The sequence below is a fragment of the Cydia pomonella genome, chromosome 19 (genome assembly GCF_033807575.1).
Source record: "Cydia pomonella isolate Wapato2018A chromosome 19, ilCydPomo1, whole genome shotgun sequence".
Taxonomy (NCBI): Eukaryota; Metazoa; Arthropoda; class Insecta; order Lepidoptera; family Tortricidae; genus Cydia; species Cydia pomonella.
In genome coordinates, this window is record NC_084721.1 from 5,023,079 (window position 1) to 5,042,829 (window position 19,751).

At 35.0% G+C, this 19,751-nt stretch overlaps 1 protein-coding gene across 2 annotated transcripts in view; it reads right to left on the minus strand.

Moving 5' to 3' along the window:
- Positions 1-19,751, minus strand: part of LOC133528226 (hemicentin-1-like) — a 189,280-nt gene that overhangs the window by 91,090 nt on the left and 78,439 nt on the right. For both annotated transcript variants that reach the window (XM_061865505.1, XM_061865504.1), the window contains exon 5: positions 10,787-10,897. In XM_061865505.1, coding sequence (XP_061721489.1) covers positions 10,787-10,897 — 111 coding nt within the window. The remainder of the gene's footprint in view (positions 1-10,786; positions 10,898-19,751) is intronic.

A 19,751-nucleotide genomic window follows, 5' to 3' on the forward strand; every position in this document is an offset into this window, starting at 1 on the left:
TTTTTAGAATTGAGCTTAGTTTGTTTTAGTATTAAGACACGGCCTCCTAGTCTAGTCGGTTGTAACCCTGCCTACGAAGTAAGAAGTCCCGGGTTCAAATCCTGGCAAGGGCATTTATTTGTGTGATCATCACAAATACGATATTAAATTTATTGATCGGATATGTCAGTGTCCAAAGTGACGTTTTTGTTTGAAGAAACGTCACTGTTGACACTGACATATCCGATCCATATCGTATCTTTCGCAAATTTTAGACGTATCTTCAAGGTCGAATTGGGTCTTAGGTCGATTTGTGTAAGATTGTCCCATAATAAATACATTTTTTTGAAATAATAATACGTTTTCTTTATGTCGAAGATCTCCACGACGACCCCATTCGTCATACGCTGCTCTCATTTAATAATAACTAACTAACATACCAATATTATTATTTATTATACACACATCTGCAAAAGTGCATACTGATATGGAATTCATTCATAAAGTGGATATGCACTCTTGCAGCTCGCTATAGGTACATATACATACGGGAAATTGCTCGCTAGATGTCTCTTTTTAAAATGTAAACTAGTTAATGAAGTTTATTCCAAAAACGATGGAATAGAAACGTATTCAAGGACAATTCACTAACCAAACAGAAAGGTGAAAGTGTATATTGAAGTATAGTGTAATAGTTCCGTAAACTGTGTAAGGTAACGTTGTTAGTAAAGTGAAGTACTTAAGTACGGACATTGGAACAGCCAAGTGAGAACACTCATGGATATTATTAAAGTAGAGTTATTGTTAGGGTGCGTCCAGATATGCAGGATTTTCCGAGTACCGAGCCGCTTATTTCGTGCATTCTAAAAAAAAATACATATATTGTCAGGATACATTTCGAGGAGTGTGCGATGGGATTACATAATCTTATCCCCCCATCTCCGTTCTGCCACCGTGGGACTAGACGCGGACTTGCGTTTCACCCTAACGTCGTTACTTTACCACTGATTCGCACTAAACGCTACGCATCCAGCTTTATCATGCGAATGGCTAAAGAGTGGAATTCACTTCCTGCAAATCTATTCCCAGTCCACTATAACCTGGATCTTTTTAAATCGAGAGTGAATAGACATCTTTTAGGTAAGCGTGTTCCATCCTAGACTGCATCGGCACTTTCCATCAGGTGAGATTGGGGTCAAATGCTTACCTTTTCGTAATAAAAAAAAATCTAAGATATAACCAACTTGGTACATAACGACTCACGCATGCCATTATACTATGACGAAATTGAATCTTCTGTAAAATTACCTATTAAATAAACAAAAGAAAACATTGAGATATTACCAGCCTAACTGAAAATGTTTTCCTAGCGCACGGCGAAACTAAATAAATATTTGCACGTCCATCAAAACGAATAAGCCTGTACATAGTACTTGTAGTTTACTCATAGCTTTTTTAACGGTGCACAATAAACTGCGGTTCTCCGTAGTTATTCAATCTACGACTCCAATTCCGCTTCGCTCTATCAAAAACAACATTCCATAAAATAATTTAACTTGAATGGAGGAGTAAAAAAATGTTTACTTTGAATACAACGTTGCAATGCTCGTAATAGAGCTAATATACTTTTTGGACTGCTGAACCACAATAGTTACTTACGGCCCGATTCGAAGAAGATTACGTTTAAGATCTTGGAAAGATCTTTAAAAGATCGATAACTAAACGACATGTCAAAATTGACGTTAATTTGGATTCCGCTGGGATCCCAATAAGATCTATCTACGATATTTTTAACGTAAAAGTGACATTGGTTGTCCGAATCGAGCTGCTTCTGTCAATTATACGACATATAAACTATATCTAAATGAGAACTTATCTAAACTAGAACTTATCGTTATCGTATCTCATTCTTCGAATCAGGCCGTTAGTTAGGTTATAGAAAAATAAGTAAGCATAAGGTAAGTAAGTAGGCATTAAGTCCGCCATTTGTACATAATTTTTGGGATTTTGTGAAATGAAGTTTAAATAAATAATTAAGTAAGCATGAAGTGCTCACTCCATACATCAGTTTTCTTACCAAAATGCTTTATATTTTCGTAGTCGAGATCTAGCGTCAAGTAGTGGATTTACCAGTACTGTTACTTGACAATAGATGTCGCGACGAACGAAAAGACTAATGCTCAACAATTTTCAGCTGATATTTTAACTAGATTAACCGGAACTCTATTTTTCAACTCCTTCTGTTTGTAACATTAGTTGTAAATTATTGAGCAATACACTTTTCATCAGTCGCGAGCACTAGCGACACTTGTGACATCTAGTGACAAGTAGCGGTACTGATAAATCCACTTGACGCGAGATGTCGAGAACAAAAAGCGTTTTGGTAAGAAAACTGATGTATGGAGTGAGTGCTTTTTTCTCTATGGATAGGTACATATTTTGGATTGAAGCAAGACTGGACACATCTTATTAATAAAATAAAAAAAATACTTTTATTCAGTAACTATGATTAGGTTTACAATTGCTGTGCTGGTGCCTCTTTGTAAGTATTTAAGATACTTGTGTTAAGTATTTAAAATACTTATTTCTCTATGGATAGGTACATATTTTGGATTGAAGCAAGACTGGACACATCTTATTCTAACCCTAAAAGCAAGTACTATAGAATATACATATTACATACGTACGCGTCTATCCATAAGGGACAGAACATATGCGATGCGATGAAACTAAAGATGTTTTAACATTGCTGAAAACATACCGTAAACAACTTACGTAAATACGTAAATGAAAGGTGTCCGGTTTGACTCGGGCAATTTGCTTTCGTATGTCCGGATGTTCTCCTCTACAGGTCGCAATTCTCAACCGATTTTCGTGAAATTTTGTTAGTTCAGTAGTTTTTTTTTGAAAATATTCAATATGGTGGAAATTGGCATAAAAACTTAAGTGCTATTAAGGTCTACTACGCTGTGATAATGACTCAACGAAGAAAGAATTCTGATTTTTTTTTAATTTTTCAAGCTTATGATGAATCTTATCGCGAGGTCTTTAGCTCAGAGAACTACTAGTTTAGATGAGTTCATTGTTGCTTGAAAGCCTTAGTGGGGAACAGTAAGACTTGATAAGTATACCTACCGTTTTAACGAGGCACTTATTTTTTTTAAAGTAGGTGAAAATTAAAAGTGAAACGAAGACATACACGAGTATGAACGGAAAGTTCATACGATCATCCCGTCCGGACTTGGTATTATAGGTTGGCATAAAAATACGATGACAATTTTTTTGGATGTACTTAAGTATATGTATACTATGATACTTTAATAAAATATACTTGAGAAAATTATTCCTTCTTTCCATATTTTTCTGTCACCCTGTATTCTTAACTTGTTATATATAGAATACTTGCTTTTAGTTCCAACCACATTCCCCGATTTGCAAGAACACGGTTGAACAACCGACCTAAAATTATTTAGCAAAGTCGACCACAGCGCGGCGAGGGATGACAAGCTACTAATCCCTAAGGCTATGCATAATTCCAGCCCGAAACATTAAGCGCTTCGTGGATTAGCAACTGTTTATACGTGAAGATTTTCTCGACTTCGTGTCATGCTATACGTAAATACGTAAACTTAGCGAAAATTCGCCGTACTCATACAACTTGAAAATTACTTCCTTTAGATGATGTCGTTATTCTACCGCTGTGGAACCACGAACGAAATTCGCTCCAGTTTTATTTTAATGACGCGAGGACGGAAACGATTTTGTATAATTTATACAGCTACGACATAATTTGGCGAATGAAATCGAAAAAGACGAAACCAGTCAAGGATATAATGTGATATTTCGATTGAAGAAATTTTCAATTTGCCTCGTTCGGGATTGAGCGAGCCCTTTTTAATGTTTGGAAATTCGATGTATTTAGTTTTTGTACATATCTGATTATCTGTTTCAAAGATAATGATGACCTGTTTAATGGTAGAACGCAATCGTGCGTCTAATTTTGCGTCAGAATCGAGATGTACCCTCGTTTCCCGCCCCCGTATCTCGCTCGAGGCAATGGATAACTTTACACCGGGTGCCATTTGGCTCCGATCTCTCACAGCGTGACTTATCGGTAACTTTAAGGGCGATATATCAAAGTAATCGCTTTAATTTCTCATCTCTCACTTGGGAGAGAACTTATGCTTATTCCTTGACTGATACTGTCATGATTTGCGATGATATACATACAAGTTTGTTGTGATGAGTATCGATAAATTATTAAGCTTCGAAATCTATTTGCGTAATATTTTACAGGTATTTTGGTGTTAGTTGGCCTTTCAACCTCTAAATTCATTAAATCGTTTTGAGTAAATCACGCCACTCTTGGTGTTTTAGAGGTCCATAATTTCTGAACGAGTGGATATTCTTAAAGGGATAAGTTGTTCACCATTAGTGATGAGTGATTTTTTTCCCGTTTTGTTTTCATTTTTGTACAAGAAAGTGTTTTACTACGACTACTTTATCCTGACCAACTTTAACAGGTCATTCTGATGGTATTACTAGTAAAAATGTTATATTAAAATCGGAATTATATTATGAATTTTCATTATGACAATATGCGATTAAAAAATCCAATTAGTTCGTTGGATTACTATAAACAGCGCCTTAGATCGCATTAAGATAAAAGTAATCACAGTGATAGCGAATAGTGTATGACATCCTACTCATTAGTGACTATGTATTCGCCTAGAGATTTTTAATTTCATACATACTCAGCACTTAAACTAAGCTTTTTCTGTTTTTAATGATTCACGGTTAGTTTTACTAGACTTTGTCGACCGGGATATAACCGTGATTCGTCTAAACATCGGGAGCTCAAAAACAATATAAAAGATAATCACGTTTATATCCCGGTCGATTTAAGTCTAGTAAGCTTTTTCTGCTTAAATATGGCATTATTTAAATTAATTTCATTAGGTACCGAAATGTATTAAATTTGTCAGGTTAGTCGGAACCACATTGTGTTAAACTTTATACTTATACACATGTTTTTCTGTAAACACTTACTGTTATTATTATCTTATTCCTCACCCGCTGCTAAGCTTAATTCAGGGTAACGGACGGAACTATTAAAAAATTAATTATTTGACCTAAATACTATTTTAGTGCTCTAAAGCAGTTATCTCAATGGTACCCCAAATTATTCATGTTTGTCTGGTCACTGGTCATTTTGACATCAGCGGGGGTAACACGGTCATTTTTATCGCCTATCATCATGCCTGTCAACTTTCTATCAAATATGTAGGTAAGTGCGAAAGTGACAGGTATAGTGACGCGATAAAAAATGCAATCATTAATGTACTCGTACATCAAATATATAAAAACAATCTTGAAAAAATTATATGACATCAACCTAATAGTAACCCATTATATCATTAAGACTATGAATATCATGTTTATTATCTTCGCGTCTAAAGCATTTATACAGATTGTTGTTTTAAACGTTTTTAATACTATATATAAATACTAAATTTCATAGTTCGTGTCATCAACAATGACGCGCATTTTTTTCAAATCTAACCTATAATAATATGCCAATACGAGTTAAGGCGCGCGTCTTCGTGCAATGATATGGTCGATACATGACTCAGTTCGCGATTTTCATCCATAATAGGTATTTAAATTGGTGGGAACTTTTTTTTATTATGGGCGATAAGACCGACTGTTGTCTGCATCTGTCTTTCATCTTTAATTTTACTTAAGCGTAAAAGGTATCTTTATGGACCTACCATTATTTATGAAACTTTTAATTAAATTTTAACCATTGATACTTCTTCCGCCCTGTATATTCCCTGGTTCGCGTATAAGAACGCTCAATTGTGTAGCGGCAGTTATCCTTGAAACTCTCAAGAACAACAACAAATAAAAGTCTCTTAAACGGGTACTCAAACTTTGCACCTCAATTCAACTTTATATTTACATCATTTTTAGTGTTCCGTACCAAACAAGGTACACGGAACACTTTTGGGTCGCAGATGTAATTTTTCGGTAAATCGAGTATCGTATGAGTATAAAGTTTAAAAAAAAGGTACATGAACTTGAGCCAAATTAAATTCATGTAAAGTGGCCCGAAACTACGTTGATATTTTTTTAATGTGTATCAAATTTTTGCTTCATTTATATGATTGTACTTTAAATTTTAAACATGTGTAAGTAAGAAAAATTATCCTATAATATCTTTTTCTACGAGCCATCAAAGATAATACTTTTTTTACAATAAACCTAAATAATTAATAAAAATTGGTATCTCAATAGTAAAAAATATAAACATAAACGCGCGACTCCCGCCCCGCACACCGCGCCCCGCGCCCGTTTGGTATTTTGTATAGGAGCGCGGCGGCATATGAATAGTATTTTTTTTTTATTAGTATTAAAATTTAACCTTATAGTTGAGTGGAAGCCTATGCATGAAAAGTACGCAATTATAGTTTGGTAAACGAAATTTTAATTCCACCATTACGAGTACAATCAACGAGAATAAAAAAATGTCTTATCAACGTATAGCCTGTATATACCCAGTAAAAACAAAATTAAAAATCGGCCGTAAAAACAAAATAGTCAATCAGTCGCATAGAGATGCCATACAAAAGCAGCAAAGTTTATAATATCCCCAAACCCTCTGGGCCTAGTACCGCGTAATTTGGCCCAGATGTTCTTTTGCAAATGATTTATTATGAGACGGAAACTCCGCAAACTTCTTTGGCACCGGTATTAAAAATTAAAGTACGAACTCCGCTTTCAAGGATACGACATCGAAATGGCTGCAATATGCTTGGAAATTCGAGTACGTTGAAATTCTGTCCGTAGCTTTAGGTGCTTAGTTTAATTAAATTATGATATAATATGAGCGTGTTGTGGTTTTAGGTTCGGTTTGAGAACAGCTGTCTTAATATCATAGTGGCATGTGTGCTCGTATAGGTTTGTTATTTGTTTTTGTTTTTTATGTTAGGTACTCGCGTCCAAAGCGAATTTAACGTTGATTCTAGATTAAGTATCTTGGTATATAAATCAATATTATATTTTCTTAGTTAATTAAAAAAACCCCAATAAAATAATTAATTTGGCTAATTATAATAATATTTTATATTTCTGAATACGCCTCTGATACGGCGTGAACTATTTTCAAATAATATTAGAATAATATTCTACATTTCCCATACATAAGTGATTCATATTCACATTTCTCAGGTGCATACCGTATTTGGAATTGATGTCGTAAATAGATATGCAATTTCACGTATTTCTCTTCCGAACAGCGCGGCGTAGCATTCCTTTCGCCTCGTAGCATACTTCGTAGCTCATTCGGATGTTTTGTAGCACGTCTACGATCGTAGACTACCTCTACATTGATTTCATATGACGTATCGTTAATATTCGGCCCAATTCGAACTTTAAGTTACGTCAAAAATATACGGATCGGAATATCAGTGTCAAAAGTGACGTTTATTTAAACAATAACGTTACTTTACATATCCGATCCATATTGCATCTTTAGCAAGTTTTTGACTTATCTTCGAATCGGGCCCATTTTTTTTACTTGACCAAGTAGTAGTTTCAAATAACATTTTTGAACATTGACAATTCTAATACCTTGCGACATATCTTAACAATTATTAGGACAAATATGTGAAGTTGTATTTTGGATTTTGAAATTTCAATATTATTTCGACTCGGATGATAGGACAAAAAAAGTGTCCCCAAAATTTCATTTTTATTTTTATTTTGTCAGTTTTGTTACGGTCATAGTAGTATTGAAAGCGTAGCGTAAGTGAATAAAAAAATTGGGGAGTTTTTTTGGCTTGGTAATAATGAAAAAAGCTCGTCATTCTGACTAGAAATAATATAAAAAATCCCAATTCTAACACAAAAAATTTAAATACAACTTTAAATAATCCTCTTGAGTGAAGTGGTCCCCTAGTTGTAGGTATAGCATTTACAATAACGCCTATAATAAATGACTTGACTGTTCCTATTTTTCATTAATCATAATGAGAAATAAATTATAACAAACCGTATATAGTGATGCATATTTTTTTTATATAGAATCTCAATTTGAACACTTCACCACACCTTACAAGGGAGTCATTATCTAAGGTTTTTTTTGTTAATACTAAGAGTAATGTACATATTTTACCTATAAATACGCAATCGAATTTAAAAGTCCAAAACAATTTACAATTACAAAACACGTTTAATAATAAATCAACATTTTATACAAAATGTCCGCCACCCTAATTTAAATTTCTCGATATTAATGCCTATGCAAATGATTTGGGTTTGCGCTTATATAAAAAACTCACCGAGGCCGGTACATCATTTTTATCAGCCAAATCGAGGTCGAGGCGTTTACTCCCATTCGTTGCTTTAACGTGATCGATGCATGTTTCCCAACAAACCAATGTACATCATCGTTGATCAGTTATTGTGACTACCAACGACATAAAGCTAACGTAACGATATAATATTATTTTATACAATCGTGATATAATAGAGAGCTTTTCAGTCGAGTACCGTGGTTAGGCAACGAAGCTTGCTGAGTTGCCTAAGTAAGGTACGAGATTGAAAAGTTTCATTATATCACTATTGTATACAATACTTTTTCTACGTATCATCTAAAATAATACTTTTTTACTATAAAATCTAAATAATTAATGAAAGTTGGCAAGTACCTCAGTAGACAAAAGTGTAGTACAAAATACATAAACGCGCGTTTATTGTCTTTTCTATGGGTGCGCGGTGGCACGTGATTGTTATTTTTTTTCCGGATATATAAGGTTTGTAACTTTCAATGATTTATATTTGTATATGTTGGTACCTTGGTGTACGAAGCCACAAAGCATATATTGAATCCTCCAGCTGGACACTAAATACAGCTCATATTAGACGAACTTTAGGTTAGAATAAAAGCAGTCATTTTTAAATGATTTTTATTCGTTTTTAGGGTTTCGTACCCAAAGGGTCAAACGGGACACTATTACTGAGACTCCGCTGTCCGTCCGTCCGTCTGTCACCAGGCTGTATCTCATGAATAGTTAGCCGTGATAGTTAGCCAGTTAAAATTTCTACAGATTATGTATTTATGTTGCCGCTATAACAACAAATACTAAAAACAGAATAAAATAAATATTTCTTTCCAATCTCGACGTTCTCATCCAATCACCGAAGTTAAACAACGTCGGGCGGGGTCAGTACTTGGATGGGTGACCGTTTTTATAGATAATGGTACGGAACCCTTCCTGTGCGAGTCCGACTCGCACTTAGCCGGTTTTATTATATAATAAAACGTTTATAAACCATTGTACAGAACCCTCACCATCATAATAACTAAAATAAAATGCATTAACAACAAAAATACACCAAACACCATAATATTTGTACCCCATTTGTGTTGTGTGTGTATTTGTATTTGTGGCGTATTGTGAATGAGAAATGACTTACTAAATGAAATTTAATAACAAAAGACTATCGGCGCCATATCGTGATTAAGTCAGACTGCTTTAAATATAACAACCAGATTATATTTTTTATTCCACGAATTCGTTGAAACGGAAACATTATGGACAAATTATTGTTCTAAGTGCCTTTAATTATTTAAAATAGAAACAACGCTTCAAAGGTCAGAAAAGGGTAACTGAAGTAACTTAAAGGTAACTTAAATTCATTTTTAGATCTAAAACTGTGTATACGTTCACTCACGAACTTTTTTCAACTGTGTAACAGGATGTACTGCAAGACTATATGTTTGTAACTTTTTTTTACATCTTAGTCAAAATGAGTAAACTTTTATCTCAAGTAGTTTAAACTTCTAAGGCTGTAAAGAAGGCATGCCACAATAATATAAATAAATTATATAAAGGTGAGCACAACACAGCTATACAGGGTGTTTATTTAGTCACCTGCAATAATTTATGGGGTGAATATAAAAGTCATACTGAGCAAATTTTACTATGTACAGTCAAGTGTAAAAATATAGGTGTACACATCTTACTCGAAAATATGTCCTATGGCATCTTATTCCAGTGTAATAAGGGCGTAGTACCATATTTTCACTTCCAGTTAATCTAATTTTCTCAAATTTTTACACTATAGTATGCCCGAAAAAAATTACGTGATATTTGCTCCCCTACCTGAGATTTTATGAGATTCGGCTTGAAACTCCCCCCCCCCCCCCCCCGCGTAACTGGACCCCCCTTGAGACTAAATTTATAAATCATATCCTAGCACTAGAACGTCTCGTTTCATTTTCCGATTGTATTAAATATACACACTAAACTTCAGAAAAGAAATACCCCAAAAATGAGAAAATGAGAAAATAAGCCGAGAGATGAAAATATAATTCGTAATACGAGTGAGCTCTCGCTGTCGGCGGTTCCACTATGGGATTAGCGAATTGTCTATAACTTTTCGCAGCAAAACTCAAATACGCGGTGCAGCATTCTCATTGAATAACTTTTCTGACGGTTGGATCTCTAGGATTTTACGATTAAAATGGACGCGGAATGTCACACATAAACAATTAAGCCTAGGATCAGATTATTTGGCAACTAACTGTTAAATAATATTCTTTTAGTAGATTTATGAGTACATATCTGTTTTGAAAAACTCATGTTCTTATGGGTTCAGCAAAGAAGTTGTCTAGATAGAACAACCTACAGCAAGCTGCAAAATTGCATGTACACATTTCGGCTGAATCCATTCATAAATAGGCCACGCGATTTAGTGGCTTGGTGTTCTTGTAATTTTCTCAAACATCTTGGTTACTTACCTCCTCGTACTTCGCAGACCAGGACGAGTTCATTGCCCTCCTCCAAGGGTCCGACGACGCCCGACACGTCCCGGCCCGATTTGTCGTACAAAATCAGCTGGTGAGGCGGCACTGTAACAATGATAAGGGTTTGGTTAGTTAAATACAAATATCATACAGTACTTACTAGATGGAGTATGTACTCCATATACATATGTATGTACATATTTAAGAAGGAAGAATAGCTTTGCGATCCTAGCGAAATATACTTTTACTATGAAATTCCATTTTGGGAGAAAACATTTTCCCCTAACTAAATCTTAACAATTCACTTTAATTTTGATGTCGGTCGCTTTGACATAATATATTCTAGGTTTATTGGTTTCGCTTTAAAAAAAAATGTAATTTTGAAAAAAAAAAAAAGACCTAGTTTTTCATTGTGGCAATGACATACTAAAAAAAGCGGCCAAGTGCGAGTCGGACTCGCGCATGAAGGGTTCCGTACCATTTAAGACGTATTAAAAAAAATCTACTTACTAGATCTCGTTCAACATTTTACCACTTTGGACACACATTTTACCACTTTGGAAGTGTCTCTCGCGCAAACTATTCAGTTTAGAAAAAAATGATATTAGGAACCTAAATATCATTTTTGAAGACCCATCCATAGATACCCCACACGTATGGGTTATATGAAAAAAAAAAAAATATTTTATTTTATGACGTTTAAAAAAAAAACTACTTACTCGATCTCGTTCAAACCAATTTTCGGTGGAAGTTTGCATGGCAATGTATATCATATATTTTTATTAGATTTTTCATTCTGTTATTTTAGAAGTTACGGGGGGGGGGGGGGGGGACACATTTTACCACTTTGGAAGTGTCTCTCGGGCAAACTATTCAGTTTAGAAAAAAATGATAGTAGTAACCTCAATATCATTTTTAAAGACCTATCCATAGATACCCCACACGTATGGGTTTGATGAAAAAAGATTTTTTGAGTTTCAGTTCTAAGTATGGGGAACCCCCAAAATTTATTGCTTTTTTTTCTATTTTTGTGTAAAAATCCTAATGCGGTTCATAGAATACATCTACTTACCAAGTTTGAACAGTATAGCCCTTATAGTTTCGGAAAAAAGTGGCGGTGACATAATCGGACAGACAGACGGACATGACAAATCTATAAGGGTTCCGTTTTTTGCCATTTGGCTACGGAATCCTAAAAATCATGGAGAATGAAAAATATTTAGAAGTATTAAAACGTTTTATCTGTTTCTATGGACGATCACATGGTGTAATTCCCTCTTAAGACACGTTGAGGATCTCCTCGTCAAGTTTCGGCAGTTCCGCTCCCTGACACTGCGGGGTTGCGTAATGCATCGCAACCATAATGTGATTGGTAGCGTTTAGTTTTAATAGTACATTATTCGGGAAATGGCAATTCGTGGATGAGTTTCAATTTTGTGACGCTGACCGGGTCGTGTAGACGCGACCCACAGCTATATTAATTGGCTGTATGCGTTTTTCTTTGTGGATACATGTTTTAAAAAAGTAAAAAAACAATACAGTAATGACTTTCCCGTCCGCTAAAACACGACAATAATAGTTGTATTTTTTTTAATTTGTGTTTGACCATAACGAAGAACTTCCCGTACTATTTTTGCTACAATAAGGTGGACATTTCCGAGCATATTGGAGAAAAATATATTTTTATGATATGTATGTTAGTATCAAGTTATTTATCTATAGGCCACTAGTTGCCTGAAATAAAGATTTTCATTGACTCTTCCATTCATTCACTAGCGCTAGCTTTAATACAGATTTATTATGTTATCATTATCATGCTGGTTCACTTCCACATATAAGAGTTATGTTATGCTAAAATATACCAAATTTAACAGAAAGCACTGACTGAGCATTAGAAAAGGTCTCCGTTTCAGCTTGGGCGAAAATTGATTTCGTATGTGTGGATGCTATCCTCTACATGTCGCAATTCTCAACTGAACTGATATTGTATGAGCAGGTTCTATGATTAAATCGTTTTTTTTTTTGTCGATTCAGTTTTTTGAAATTTTTCGAAATTTATTGAGGTTAAGGTCTGCGCGCGAGATCTACAGCTCGCGAGGTCTACAGCTCACAGAGTCATTAATGTAGAGGTGCACTTCTTTGAAATGTACTAAAAGATAATAATATAATGATTCAAACATCGAATTATCAAAACGAAAACAAAAATTGCAATCAAATACTTGGCTTATTTGTAAAAAAGAAATCGGTAATCGGTCCCTGCTACAATCATTTATGGTTTTTACAAATTAGCCAATTTTTAGATATGACACTAACTATAATTTTATTGGCTACTTGACGGTTTTTTTTTTAATAAGTCAATCGGAACCCATGGCATTTAAGCAACACAAAGGTCAGAAATGAGAGTTAAAGTCTGACGCTCGCATTCGACGACTGAAACGCCTCTAACAAAATATTATTCTAATGTAACATCATATTACATTAGTCTGTCCTAAATGTATGGAAGATCAAGAAAATTGCTATTTTGACCTTGAAATATTGCGTTTATGTACATAGTTGTCTTAAAATTTATTCGTCATAAAATGTAAGGAATCAAATTGCACCATTTTTTTTTCATTTGAAAGTTTAAAAAAAATAGGGACTTGACTTCTTTAAAATCTCAATATGTTATTCCACTTTTTTTTATGGATGGCTCATTTTCTATCCATTTCAATTTTGCATTCATATTCAACATGTATCAAGTACCCAATTAAACGCACAACTACCGAACACGTGATAAAACAAAAGAGTTACAAACTCGCATCGTAAATTAAGAGCCGCTCGCAACCGAAACATTTCCAGTAATTAAAGCACCTTAGTGACCTTTACTACAAAACAGCACTCGTAAGGTTCGACCGCAAATTGGAATTACGAGTACAGCCCTTTCGGCTATCGGTGGCAGCTCGAATAGCCAGAATAGCCCACCCGACCGCACGGGCTAGTTAGTAGTCATTACATGACCGAACTTCCTCGACGAATCAAAGGCGAATAGCATCCAATTTAAAGGGAATTTCATAGTTGACAGCATCAATTTTACACTCGCGATATGATGTTTGTTCACTATTAAGTCGTCCGAGGCAATTTGTGTTCGTTAAATTTAATTAGATGTTATTAACTTGTTAATTATTTGTGCGCGGTATTTCGAATTTGGATTGAACATTTAATATAATTTGTTAATTATTAGTTGGATTGCTCAAAATTATCCAAATTAGCTATTAGGAATAATAATAGGTATTAAAAAATAAACAGATATCGTAAAGATTGGAACTAAGAAATTCATTTTAAATACATATGGGGAGTCTTTCCTGAAGACTTCGCAAATTTAAAGCTAATTTTACGCAACGTCTTCACAGGCAGGATACATTTTTTTCAGTACTTTAGACTCAAATAAGAAAAACAGAATATATGTACCAGAGTCGTTAACTTTGATTGTATTATCCATAGAAGTGCTATAAAATATAAAATTATGTAACAAAATAAGCCAAAAACTCCGATCGGGATTCAAATCCACGATCTATCGGAATTCAAATCCACGACCTATCGGAATTCAAATCCACAACCTATCGAAATTCAAATCCACAACCTATCGGAATTTAAATCCACGACGTGTCGAAATTCAAATCCACGACCTATAAGGACACGAGCATAACCACCGCTCTGAACGCTTATGAATCCTTCCTTCATTTCCCTGTTATTTTCCCTTTAGGGGATCTCGCTTGAACCTTTTTCGGCGGTACAGTCAACGCCAACAGTAGCTGATGAAACAATGCGCTTTAAGTATCTGTTCTATTTTTTTTCTACATATTACTATTTTCCACAGTCAAATTATTCCGCATACAGGATATTTTTAATCGACTACATTTCAAACCTTAGCCATATTTTGCGAGATGAATAAATTGTGAGTAACGTTTACTATGGGACCAATCCCGAAATCGCGAAAATAGTATTGCCTGTTTTGATCGACCAGATAATTATGGCGATGTTTTCCATGGAAGAGCCACAATATTTTCCACTTTTTCGGGGTGGTTGGTAAAACTTGCAGAAAAAACATCAACTATAGAGACACATCTATAAGAGAATCGTAGTTGAGAATAGTCATATTTTGAAGCGAAGTTTGTTTCACTTTTTTTGGTCCTAACTGTACAGGCGTTCGTATGTTAAATACCAGCTAGTATATCGCTCGTGGGTCGCACTAAAACTAACATTGTTACATGTGACAAAAGGACAACGCTCATTATGCAAACGTTAATAGAACATTGAATAAGCAGAGAGAGAGCTTTGCTATTCCAAATAGAAAATTAACGTTGGTTAGTCGAACATTTTGAGTGCTTTTCGATCGAACATTCCCTTCTTTTGTACACCGTATCGAACAATTATTACTTTTTTTTCACTACAACAACTGGTAAATGTCCTCTTGATTGTTCAAAAACTATATATAATAAGAAAGTTCAAGTTTATCCACATGTGGGGCAAAGTTATCAGATGCAAATTTTGAGTTGTTTCCTTATGCTAGCTGATTGAATTGAATTTTAATTGATGATTTTGAATCATGCATTTTATTTCGGAGGCAAGTTTTTTTACCCTCGTGCCTTGAAACCCTGCGAGGCTCAAGATTCCACTTCTCGAACCACTCGCTACGCTCGTGGTTCAATTTTGAATTATTTTGCTTGCTCGGGTATCAATAGCACAAGCGGTTAAACAAAAACTTTGCCCCCTTGTACAACAAATAACTACATATATTCGTAGACACACAAACAATTATGTGTAAGGAAAACATAGTGTCACAAAATGGCCTCATCTCAGCGTGTTGCAGGCGACTTATTGCATGTGTTCGATTTATAGTCGTATTTGGTCGTAGTTTTGAAAATGTATACTTATACATAAAAATGGGACATTTTTAGGAACTTTCGTCATCGTAAAAAATGCAATTTACTAGAGGCAAACGCCTTAAAATAACACTTTTTTAGTAAAATGCAAGGTTTTCTATCAAATCAATTGAACATGAAAGATTTACCATCAAATTGTTTCTTTTGGAAACTGTCATAGTTGTCAGAAACTTCCACATAAGAATGTTGCACACAAGCAACTTTAGAGCGATTTGAACTTTATAATCTCGCTTTGAAACGGTTGATGATATTGTATGTTCTATCAACATTCACTTTTTTGATTGCCACTGTTGTCATCTGATAAATCATATCCATCACCGTTTCATAAAAATATTTCAAAGTTTAAATGCCCTCCTTGCTGCAGCGAGCAGAGCGTAGCTAAATCGTCCAGCGCACGGAAGCATCGACGGGTGTGTGGTTAGTTTTTTTATTAAAAAATATGTAAATACTTATATGGCGCAAGCCGCGGTCAAGATGCGAGTACGTGTACAACGGCAGTTGGCTTGTCCGTTCGACTCGTTTACGCTGTACAAGCAACATGAACACACAACCAGAGTGGCGCGACAGAAACCTCTCCCGCCCCCACTTTGCGAGACAAGTGGCGTTTATGGCGCGGCTATCACTTGTAAACGCTTTGTACTACACATACCACGATCCCACAATATAACGTAACAGCCAATTGAATAATGCAACTCACGGGACACAATGGCCAGTGACGTCATCCCTTGAGCAGGGTTCTTTACAAAAAACAGTCGGATAAAAGTCCCCGAATTGTTATTGGTAAAACCCGCAGATATTAGAGTGTTTGGATCCGATTTCTCCGGAAGAAATTAAATAGTTTTGCGAGCCTTTGTCCTGCTTGAGGCTTTTTAGAGCCCGGGATTGGTGTGGGTCGAGGATCCCATTTTGGGGGATGCGCATTTATTATCCTTTCTAATATTGTATTATATAATGTAATATATGCCTTTCTGGTTTTAACTCGATAGCACGCCGAGTTTTTGATATTGATAATTAATTCATAATTTTTATTCCATGAATGTGAGTAAAAACGGTACCTATATACAAAAAGTCCGTCACAATTAGCGGAGGCCCAGCACGCAATGTACCATATTGTACTATATAATTACTTCTAGGAGTAAAGACTTTTAATAATATTGTCTAAGTCACTACATACGTGATTGCTTTCAAACCTCCGTATACCTGAACTGCCAAGAGCTCGTTTACAATTTAAAATTCCCTGATAAGCACATGTAGATAGGGGGTATAATAAATTCTCGTGCAGGCAGCTACATACAACCGAAGTCAGCGTACACAGACCAAGCGGATTGCAGAGGATGTAAAAAAGTTTATTATGAATGTTTTTGCAAGCCAAATCATTATAGGTCCGTTTTATTAAAAAAGTCTGCCTCTGTTAAAAACTACCCTATTTTTAATATTTGTGAGTAGGTAGGTGTAAAGCAATGTAGCTAAAGAAAATGTGTACACATGCGGCCCGATTCGATCTTTATGATACGTCAAACATTTGCTAAATTTCTTCAAACAAAAAACGTCACTTTTGACACTAACATGTCCAATCCATATAGTAAGTATCTTTAGGAAATTTTTGACGTTTTTAAAGTTCGAATCAGGCTGACGGTCATTACAAGTCTACATGATCATGCAGACGGATGAAACAAGAAGACCAATAAAAAACCATTGCATGGCTCAACAACATACGAGTATGCACTTCCTAAATATCAAAACACCGGCACATGACATGTAACAAGCTATAAATGTAATTAATAGAAAAAAAAAACAATATTAACATATTTACTGAGAAATGTTTTAAGGTGGGCTATACAGGGCTGTTTTTTAATCCTTTCGGGTGAAAATGTAGGTCACCTACTGATAAGTAGGACTCGGTTCCATAAAAGTTATTTTCAATATGACCTACTTAGGCACATAGGTGTTTTCTTCAGAAAGTGTGCATAATTAAACATTGAATACATTCATAGATACATATAAAGACACCTATACTCCGGACGGGTATTTAAGGATCATTATTTATAAATAGCTTATATTTTACTATTATTACTTTTATTTATGACAAGCTTATTAAAGAGTATCAATCGACTCTTACTTGTCACTGGTTCCCGCCATTTTGAATTATTATAAAAAGACGGGTAAGCGGTAACAAGCGGCCAGTTCGAGTACGGACAAGCTATAGTGAAGACGTCTAGGAATATTTATTGTAATTTGGTTTTTATTATGTTTGTAACAAATGAATAAAGTTAAAATATCGGTACAAGTATTCGTTTTCATCATCAACCCGGTGGTGGTCTTATAGGTAGGCAGAGACCACATATTTCCACTTGTTACGATCCGAAACATTGAATAAACACACTTTGTTTAAAAAAGTCTGTGAGCAGAAATAACGATGCTGTGTTTCGCTTCTCACATAGGCCAATATTTTTACGGTCGTGATGTTATGTTAGTTGGCCCACATAGCTTACCATTGTAAGCCTTAGCTATGTATACTGTTGGTGGATAATTAAAAGTCACTTTTTATCGATGAAAACTGTGTATTTTCACTAAAAAAAGGATATTAAATACAGAGCGATGTTAACCGTGGAGTTGTTGAGAAAGAAGAGAGTGAGTGAGTCGGCGAATGGATACAGTAATAAAATGATTCGGTCGTATACATGGTTGCGTTCAGAAACATAATCCCGGGGGAGGGTTTGACCATTTTGTACAGTTTTTTTCTTTTTAAATTTAAGTGGAATAATGCTGATGCAGATTTACAAATAAACTAAGTGAAAAAATGCTTTTAAACAATAATAAAGTGTTAGTTACAGTAGCATTTACCAGGCTGGTTATTGTTACATTTACCTTAAATAAGTTTTTGAGATCAAGTTTTACATAGAGATCAATTATTACTATTATGAGATATTCATAACAAAATAACATTTGTTAAAGGTTTAAGCATAACTACTTTTGACTATTTTTGTAAACATTACAAGATATATATATTTTCTTTTATATGCAGATTAGTAAGTTTCTTACAATAAACACATACATTTAAGTTTGAATGACATATATGTATCATACATATAATATTATTACTAAGCTATCATCTACATTCATAGATTTACATTTCAATGGGCAAAACACTAATTTTGTTTATGGCCCTCCTAGTAATATTACCATTAGGCAGCTTTAAGTCTACCACCCTTGCTTTTTGGTCAGCGCCATAATGAATCTTGATGATTCTGCCTACTGGCCACTGCAACGGACTGCATCTGATATCTCTAAGAAGCACTAGGTTATCTAGTACAACATTAGGTTGGATTTTGTGCCATTTAGGCCGGTTATTCAATAGACTTAAATATTGTTTGTGCCAAGCCTTCCAGAAATTTTGATGTATTTGTGCGCAACGGCGCCATAATCGCAACCTATTTTGAGGTATGGATGTTATGTCAGGCTCAGGAATGCTATTTATTGGTCTTTGAATTAAGAAGTGACCTGGGGTCAGGTATGTAAAGTCTGTAGGATCTCTAGACATTTGCGTTATGGGTCTTGAGTTAAGGATCCCTTCTGTCATCACTATGATACTATTAAATTCTTCATAAGTAAATAAGCTGTTACCTATGACCCGCTTAAAATGCTTTTTTGAGCTTTTCACGGCTGCCTCCCAGAGGCCTCCAAATGTAGGTGAATAGCTAGGAATATATTTAAAGTCTATATTTTTTGAAACTGCATAATCTGTGACATGATCTTGATGCTCTTTAGAGCTTAAATTTGAAAGCTCTTTAAGAGAATTGTCAGCTCCAATAAACGTTTTAGCGTTGTCACAAAAGATTTTGGATGGATAACCACGCCTGGCTGTAAACCTTTTTAATGCAGCAATGAAGGCTGGGGTGGTCATGTCCGAGACTAGTTCTAAGTGGATAGCTTTAGTGGCAAAGCACACAAATACACAGACATAACCTTTTGTGACAATGCTTCTTCGCAGTGAAGACTGTTTGATGCTAAAAGGCCCACAATAATCTATACCAATA